We start from the raw sequence: 9,428 nt of genomic DNA, 5'->3' as shown, positions 1-9,428 counted from the left end.
AAAGATTCAAATAAAAGCACGTCCAGGGTGTAACTCATAAGTGGGTAAACAAAAATGTTAACCAACTTAAGCAGGTTTACTCAATGAGTCGGTAGTAAGAAACATGTAGAGAAATAGAGCTTCCCCAACAAGTGATGGTTGGTTATCATGTTAACCTAAAAAGACACGAGGTTTAAAAAAAAGAAATGTATGCAGTACATTAAAAGCTGTATATAAAATTCTTTATATTCTCCCTCATTCATGCCTGTTTCCGGTGGGGGAAACAATTTCAAATGATAACAAAAGACATAAATTGGATTATAGCTCGTTACTCATTCGTTTGTTGCAATCCACAACCAAACACATCCTACCCTCACTGGCCAACATACATCTACACAAAATTGCATTTTAATGTGTTTATCAAAAAACATCCTTACACTATAAATAAGAAAATTATCATGTATAGATCTGGTGATGAGCAACGAACTCGAAAGAGCGCACCTAGCGCGTGCTCCCTATATATACCCTACACCACGTGACATCCCCCCGACACTTCCTTACCCGATTACTTACGGAAACAACCGAAGTTAATTTCATTTATATTCTCCCTCATTATATTCGTCCGAATATAATTCAATTAAATTCAAATCATAACACTAGACATAATGAAATTATAGCTCGTTACCCATTCGAAATAGACAAAGGAGTGTGTGAACCGCGCACTGACCATATATCGATACATAAAATCTATCAAATGTTCAAATTTTAAGATACAGCCAATTATGTATCTACCGAATCCGTAATATATCCGTCTTTAGCGACGACACATTTCCAACTTCATGGGCCTTTAAAAGGCGCTCAGATACTTTCTGATTCATAGACGCCTCGGACACTCCTCCGTTCCTTAAACTGTGTAGACCGAACTTTTTCTATCTAAACCTATTGATGATAAGGCATCCAACAATATTTCCTGCGCTCTAGTATAAGACAAAGCTTTGTTTACTCTACATAATGTATACCTCTTGGAAAGCTTACTGTAAGCAACAGAACGACAAATAAATGCCTCGGGTATATCTGATATGCTCTAAATACCGCGACATCCACATTACTGAACAAGTTATCTCCCCTGTCCTAGCAATCACAATACTATTACCACTTCTATAAATGTCAGGTTTACTCCGTTTAATTTCAATCGTCATATAATCTTTTACCGCATGAATATGTTTCACCCTCAATTGTGCAATTCATTAAAACAAAGGAAACCTGCAAACCCTATCAAAAACATATCACACAATATCAAATTAGAAAGATTTGAAGTGTCCGATCCATACTTGTCAATGATTTTTTTTAATCACGTCCGAAGAAATGGGTTCTTTCTTTTGAATTGTCTTACACACTATCCGCCTGTCACCTTCCATCAACATCATTGTAAGCTTGTCCTCACAAGGATTAAATAACAGATTCACATCCTGATGCCTCTTTATGCTGTAATAGTAAGAATTTAGTTCGGATTCAAATACATAAAGATTAATAACATACGAAGCATGACTCGGCGTAACAACCTACAAACATCCACAATAAAAACATCCACTATTCAAACATCCACACTCTTTACCGATAACGGTACTCGCACATGGTACATGATACCGTTATGACTCGCACATGGTACGTCATGTGTTTACACAACCGTTAATATTGTCCGAACCCACCTCGAAAAAATTCATTGGCTTGACAAATTCCAAATGATCTCCATTTTGGGATAATCAGAATTCCTTTTGCCCCACACAGATGGCAATGCGCTAGCACTCTCGGTACAAAAGATGGAGGCGGAACCAACCAATTAATTTCACTCGACCGTTTATAAGCAAAACGTCTACTCCTTTTGTACAGGGTATCCAATATTTTTAATAAAACAAAAATATCACATCAGTCAGGTAGCATTTTACTAAGCACGATATATCGTCCTCCTAATCAGAATGCCCGTACTAAAAATAATTTTTTAACTTATTTGGCTGACACTGCGCATGCTCAAACCATGCGGTACGAAAATCCACTAAATATAATCGTTGTTGGAGATTTTAATGATATATGCTTCTCTTGGAATAATCAGCATGTGACTAGTGAACTTGGACGTCGCCTTTTAATATTGCTTTCCAAAACAATATGTTCCAATTAATCAACGTACCTACTCATTCCACTGAGTTTTTGTGGATAAAACCCATTTGTAAGGTAACAGCTGCACTCTGTAACCTTAATCATTGCACAATTTCTTGTAAACTGAGAGATAATGTATCGAAGCCGTAATCTAATCAAAGAACTATATGGGATTATAAAACAGCAAATATCTTAGGTCTGAATTACGATTTTAACACCGCTCATATTGACATATTCCTTGACGTCTTCGATCATATTGATGATATGATTATACACGTAAACAAATTTATTTTAGACACATGTAAAAGTTTAATATTCAATAAGATAATGATTATTCGCCCTCGTGACAAACCGTGGATAACGAATGAAGTACGTATAGCCTTCAGGAACAGAGAAAAAATAGAAAAAAGACCATCAGCAATTTCAAGGAAGAGAAGAAGATTTGATAATGTCAGAAGATGACGCAACAGAAGTAGCAACGAATGAAGATGCAGCCGATTGATCCATAGATGAGTAAACAGACGAGGATTCAATAGACGAAGAAACAGATAGTTTCACCTGCTGAGAAAATAGATGAAGAAACAACCGATACCGAAACGGATAAAGATTCCCCTAATGAAGAAACTAATGAAGAATCAACTGATGAGGAAACAGAAGACAAGTCAGCTGTTTGTGAAGCAGATGAAGATTCAATCATTATAGAAAATATCGAAGGTAACAATGATGAAGATGTAGATGAAATATCAACAATTGAAGAAACAAAGGAAGGAGACACTGATGCAGAATCAAATGCAGCATTAACAGATGAGGAAACAGATGAAGTTGAAATTGAAGCAGATACAGATGAGAAATTAACAAATGAAGAAACAGATGTAGGAGAAATTGATGAAGAAACAGATGCAGTATCTACAGATGAGAAATCAGACGAAGGAGACATTGATGAAGATACAGATGAAATATCAACAATTGAAGAAACAAAGGAAGGAGACACTGATGCAGAATCAAATGCAGCATCAACAGATGAGAAAACAGATGAAGGTGAAATTGAAGCTGATACGGATGAAATATCAACAGATGAAGAAACAGATGAAGGAGAAATTAAAGCTGATACAGATGAAATATCAACAGATGAAGGAGCAATTTAACCTGATACGGATGAAATATCAACAGATGAAGGAACAAATGAAGGAAATATTGATGAAGATATAGTATCAATAGATGAGAAAACAGATAAAGGACAAATTGAGGCAGATACAGTTGAAATATCAACAGATGAAGGAGATATAGATGAAAAAATATCAAAAGATAAAGAATCAAATGAAGGAGATATTGATGCAGATACAGATGAGGAAAAAGACATAGACTGCACCAGTGACACCACAGATGAAGGAGAAAGAGACTGAACTAATGAAGAAACGGTTTGGCCAGACATTGATGCTGAAATTGCAACAGATGAAGACATGGATGATACATCTACAGATGGAGACTGAACTAATGAAATAACAGACGAAGGAGACATTGATGACGAAGCAAAATTACCATCAGATGAAGACACAGATGAAGACACAGATGAAGATATCGACGATACATCTACAGATGAAGAAACAGATGTTGAATCAACCAGTTAAGAAGATACTGAAGGGGATATTGATGTTGACATAGTGGATACATCGATAGATGAAGGTAAAGATGAAGATTCAGTCAATGAAGAAACAGATGAAGGAGATATTGAAGCAGTCATGCGTGAAGAAACAGGTAGGGCTTCAACTGATGAAGAAGCTGAAGGAAGGGATACTGATCCAGACATATATGAAAATACAGATACGGAATCAACAGATGAAGATGAAGCTAGTGAAGGAGACATTGATGCAGAAATATTAACAAATAAGGACACGGATGAAGAAAAAATTGAAGTGGCCATATATAAAGAAACAGATTGTGATTCAGTCATTGACGAAGATAACGAATGGGACATGGATGCAGACATAGGCGAAATCTCAACAGATGAATACACAGCTGAAGGAGACATTGACGACGCATCAGAAACTAACGAAAGGGAAATTGATGAATGATCAACAGATGCAGAAACAGATGATGATTCAGCCAATGAGGAAACCGCTGCAAAAGAAGAAGACACAGATAGAGGTTCAACAATTGAAGAAGTTATCGAAGGGGGACAAGAAGCAGACACAGATGATGGTTCAACAGACGAAAACGTAGATGAAGGAGATGTTGAAGCAACTATTGATGACACGTCTGCGAATGAAGAAACAGATGAAGGTAATAACGATGCAGATAGAGATGGTATATCAACAGATGACAAAAAAGAAAAAGAATCAGCAAATGAAGAAACTGACGAAGGAGATATCGATGGAGTCATAGATGAAATATCAAAAGATGAAAGAGCAGATGTTGAGGTTGAAGCTTCCATTACAGATGATTAAGATGACGCTACAGCTGCCGGTGTCGAACTGGCAGCTATAACTTCTGCCGATGACGTTGAAGCAACAACTGCAAATGAGAATGTCGATGCTACATCTGCCACTGATGAGGTTGAAAATTCCATTACAGATGATAAAGATGACGCTACAACTTCCGTCATTGATGTTGAAGCTACAACTTCTGCCGATGACGTTGACGCAACAACTGCAAATTATGATGTTGATGCGATATCTGCCACTGATGATGTTGAAGCTTCAATTACAGATGATGAAGATGACGCTACAGCTTCCGGTGTGGAGGTTGAAGCTACAACTGCTGGCGATGATGTTGACGCAACAACTGCAAATGATGATATTGATGCTTCATCTATCACTGATGAGGTTGAAGCCTTAGTTACTGATGATGAGGGTGTCACGACAATTTCCGTCGTCCAAGTCGAAGCTACAACTTCTGCCGATGACGTTGCCGGTAATAACGTTAAAGCTGTTACTGACAGTATCGACACGGAAGAGGAAGAAGCTGGTGAAGACGCTGAAACAATGTCTGAAGAGGAAGCTGACACAGATGTTGAATGTGTCGTAGATGTAACTGATACACGGTTGACCGTAGTAACAAGCGTTTCAATGGCCGTCACTGAGAGAGTTGTTCCACTGAACACAATAACGGTAAGTGCAGTTGGATTGGTAAATATCACACTGCCGGATCCAAACCCAACTTGTCCATTACTACTTATCGACTGAGTAAACTGCTGTTCGACCACGACAGGATCTGGATCGCTAGTGTAGTAGAACTTGTATGTTGTAATAACGCACCCTTTTCTGAAACATACAATTAAAGATATAGATTATTCATTTTGTATGTAACTTTAGTTTGAAGATAATACCGTATACTTAATATTTAGGAATGACATGCAATATCAATAAACATTACATAAAGATATGTTTTACAGGGCGGCATGAAGAACGAATTATAGCATCAAAACAATAAGAAAAACAACAATGATTCTGTAAACATAAAACTGCATCATTGCATCAACAAATGATTAGATAAGAATAGACAATCAGTGCAGATTATTTAATAGAGAGCGTACACAAAAACCATGATACCAAATAAGTAGAAAATAAAAACACGAAAGACTTACGGGGGGGGGGGGCTTTCTGGATGACTTCAATCTGTAAACAAACAATGACATGTGATTGATATTTTTTTTATTTCATAAAGAAAACGTGCATTTAACAGGAATTTTAAATATTCAGTATTTAGTTAAAATGTGAGCTCTTGGGGATATGGTAAGCTACTAAAATTCTATCAGGGGAAATGGAAGCACACACAGCTAGGTAGGACGTCATTCGGCATACCAACTTATCTAGAAATCGAGGATCTACTGAATGAACGATGTAATGCTAAAAAAAACATAATAAAAAGGCCATGGCAGTAAGACACAGAATAACAATTCAAGCACTACATCAGAAAAAACATTTACTCGATGCTTGGTTTGATTTCACTCGGACACCCACATAACAACAGAAAAGAAAGGGGAAAGAAAAGAAAGAAGATAGATAGAAACGGAGACATTTGGAATTTGTTTGACTTTGTAATATATTATATAATACATCATCTAAAATAGTTTTGTTCGAAGCTTCGTTGATTGTATCAGAACCATGTAAAAGTATCTTCACAAGAACATCAGGCATCAACTCTACAATAAGGCCTGGATTGACATGTGGAGCAAATTCATTACATGCCGCTCGAAGCATTTTTTCACAGATATTTTTATATTTTGGACAAATTAAGAAGAAATGGTTTTCATCTTCGGTAGCATTTATTTGGAATTAAGTTATAGGAGGATCTTTGTTTAGTGCGCTGAGACCCATTCTTATTGTACATTGATTAATTTTGCCTTTTCTGTGTCCATATACGTATAAAGGGTTCGCTACCAGAGGTGTCCGATCAATCACAGCTCGCAAGAATGACTAAATTGTTGAATTATTGTGTACTTGCTCAGGTAAGTTGTTCCAATCTCTTATTGCTTTTGGGAAGAATGACTGATGAAGGATGGATTTTTTTGAGAGTATATGAAGAGTTTCTGAAATTATATTTTTGTGTGTGATGGGTCAGAATAAGACAGATAAATTTTAAGCACGGGGTACAAAGGTCATTCTTAATATTGTATATTTCGTTACCTTATAACCACCCATGTATATTAAGGCTGTCCTTCGTTGTACACTTTCAATAAGTTCAGACTCATAATGACTGCAATTGTCCGGCAATATATTACTATATTTGAATATAGATCTGACCATCGATTTGTAGAGAGTCTCAAGACCAAGTCGAAGGATTAAGGAAGATAGTGCCTGTAGTAGGTTAAGTAGCTTGATTGCCTTCGCTACAATCTCTGATATGTGTGTATTCCCGTTTAAGTTTCCAGATTAGATTATACAAAGATGTTTGGTGGTATTTACATGCTTAATAGGAGTATTTTCGAGCATAAGATTAGTTTTTTTCAGAATTCTATTTCTTTTTCTTGAATGATAATTGTATCTGTCATAAAAACTCATAGATACATTGTATACTATTTTTCCAAGACATTTACAGATATTTGAAAGAGGGCAAAAACTTGAGATGTTTTCCATAAGGTAGAAAAACAACCTGACCTGAGAAAAATATTAACAATATGCGACCAAATATGGCATAGTGATCTACAACAGTTTTTAAGTATAAAGTTTCCTTTATCATCTGGTCCTGTTGCTTTGTTCGTATTTTGAGACTTATAAAAGTTACATACTTCATCTGGAGTCGTTTGTACATTTATGTTATCATGTGCATTGATTAGAGGGAGTACCGATTTATCTATGTTGTCGTTGATTGTGCATTGTTCCGAGAAATATTTGTTTATCATATCGGCCTTGTCCCTATCGTCGTGTGTTTGGTTATTATTTTCAATTAAAGGAGGGATTTGTTGTTCACAACTTTTACCCAGAAGTGATTTGGTTATAGACCAAAACTGCTTAGGATTAGTGTTTTTATTGGATAGTTTTCTAATAGTGGACTCTTGATATCGTTTTAACGCTTCACGTTTTACACTATTTGCTTTCCTGGGCGCTGCATGGAACCTGAACTTATCAAAATAATGTTTAGTTCGCTGAAATGTTTTTAAATATCTCTGTTCCTGAAGGCTATACGTACTTCATTCGTTACCCACGGTTTGTCACGAGGGCGAATAGTCATTATCTTATTTAATATTAAACTTTTACATGTGTCTAAAATAAATTTGTTTACGTTTATAATCATATCATCAATTTGATCGAAGACGTCAAGGAATATGTCAATATGAGCGGTGTTAAAAGCGTAATTCAGACATAAGATATGGTTTTAGTACGGGCATTCTGATTGGGAGGACGATATATCGTGCTTAGTAAAATGCTACCTGACTGATGTGATATTTCTAAGATAATACTTTCTATGTTCGGAGATTCTTGGTCTTGGCGCCGTTTGCATATAATTGTTTCACGGATATATATATAGCTACGCCACCGCCATGTCTATTACGATCGTTACTATATAGTTGATAGTTTGGGAGTAGGAGGAGTGAGTATTCTATTTCTGGACATAGCCATGTCTTAGAAACTTTCGTTACGATATAGTTGATAGTTTGGGAGTAGGAGGAGTAAGTATTCTCTTTCTGGACATAGCCATGTCTTAGAAACGTTCGTTACGATNTCGAGGTGGGTTCGGACAATATTAACGGTTGTGTAAACACATGACGTACCATGTGCGAGTCATAACGGTATCATGTACCATGTGCGAGTACCGTTATCGGTAAAGAGTGTGGATGTTTGAATAGTGGATTTTTGTATAGTGGATGTTTGTAGGTTGTTACGCCGAGCCATGCTTCGTATGTTATTAACCTTTATGTACGGGATTACAATGGAAAGGATAAGGCTGAACGAAATTGATTTGTTTTATTACAGAGATTTTTCTCCCGTCTAGGAACAGAGCCAAATCAACATGAACGTGTTATGGGTGACATTAGGAGGATCTCGGATGATCAACTGCTCGGAGAGACAGCAAAAGCTATACAATCTATAATAAGGAGAGGGAGAAGTGACAATACCAACGCCAAATATGACACATATTTTAATAAATTCAAGAGCTGATGCGTATCGAAAGAGTTTTGCCTGCTGCGATTTCGACAGTAGCAGTGTTCATCAGTGCACAGGTACAGATGAATGTGTTTGAATCCGTACCAAATTCTTACTATTACAGCATAAAGAGGCATCAGGATGTGAATCTGTTATTTAATCCGTGTGAGGACAAGCTTATAATGATGTTGATGGAAGGTGCCAGGCGTATAGTGTGTAAGGCCGTTCAAAAGAAAGAACCCATTTCTTCGGACGTGATTAAAAAAATCATTGACAAGTATGCATCGGACACTTCAAATCTTTCAAATTTGATATTGTGTGATATGTTTTTGATAGGGTTTGCAGGTTTCCTTTGTTTTAATGAATTGCACAATTGAGGGTGAAACATATTCATGCGGTAAAGGATTATATGACGATTGACATTAAACGGAGTAAACCTGACATTTATAGAAGGGGTAATAAGATTGTGATTACTAGGACAGGGGAGATAACTTGTCCAGTAGTGTGGATGTCGCGGTATTTAGAGCATATCAGATATACCCGATGCATTTATTTGTCGTTATGTTGCTTACAGTAAGCTTTCCAAGAGGTAAACATTATGTAGAATAAACAAAGCTTTGTCTTATACTAGAGCGCGAGAAATATTGTTGGATGCCTTATCATCAATAGGTTTAGATAGAAAAAAAATCGGTCTACACAGTTTAAGGAACG

General features: G+C 36.6%; 1 protein-coding gene across 1 annotated transcript; it reads left to right on the top strand.

The window, feature by feature from the left end:
- The first annotated feature begins 2,460 nt into the window (after positions 1-2,460).
- On the top strand, positions 2,461-3,278 carry LOC110454693 (clumping factor B-like). Its single transcript, XM_021504344.1, has 2 exons — positions 2,461-2,502; positions 2,670-3,278. Exons 1-2 carry the CDS (start codon positions 2,461-2,463, stop codon positions 3,276-3,278), a joined length of 651 nt encoding a protein of 216 aa, XP_021360019.1.
- The last annotated feature ends 6,150 nt before the right edge of the window (positions 3,279-9,428 follow it).

Source organism: Mizuhopecten yessoensis, unplaced genomic scaffold, assembly GCF_002113885.1.
Source record: "Mizuhopecten yessoensis strain PY_sf001 unplaced genomic scaffold, ASM211388v2 scaffold8035, whole genome shotgun sequence".
Taxonomy (NCBI): Eukaryota; Metazoa; Mollusca; class Bivalvia; order Pectinida; family Pectinidae; genus Mizuhopecten; species Mizuhopecten yessoensis.
This window is presented reverse-complemented; position numbering and strand designations above follow the sequence as displayed.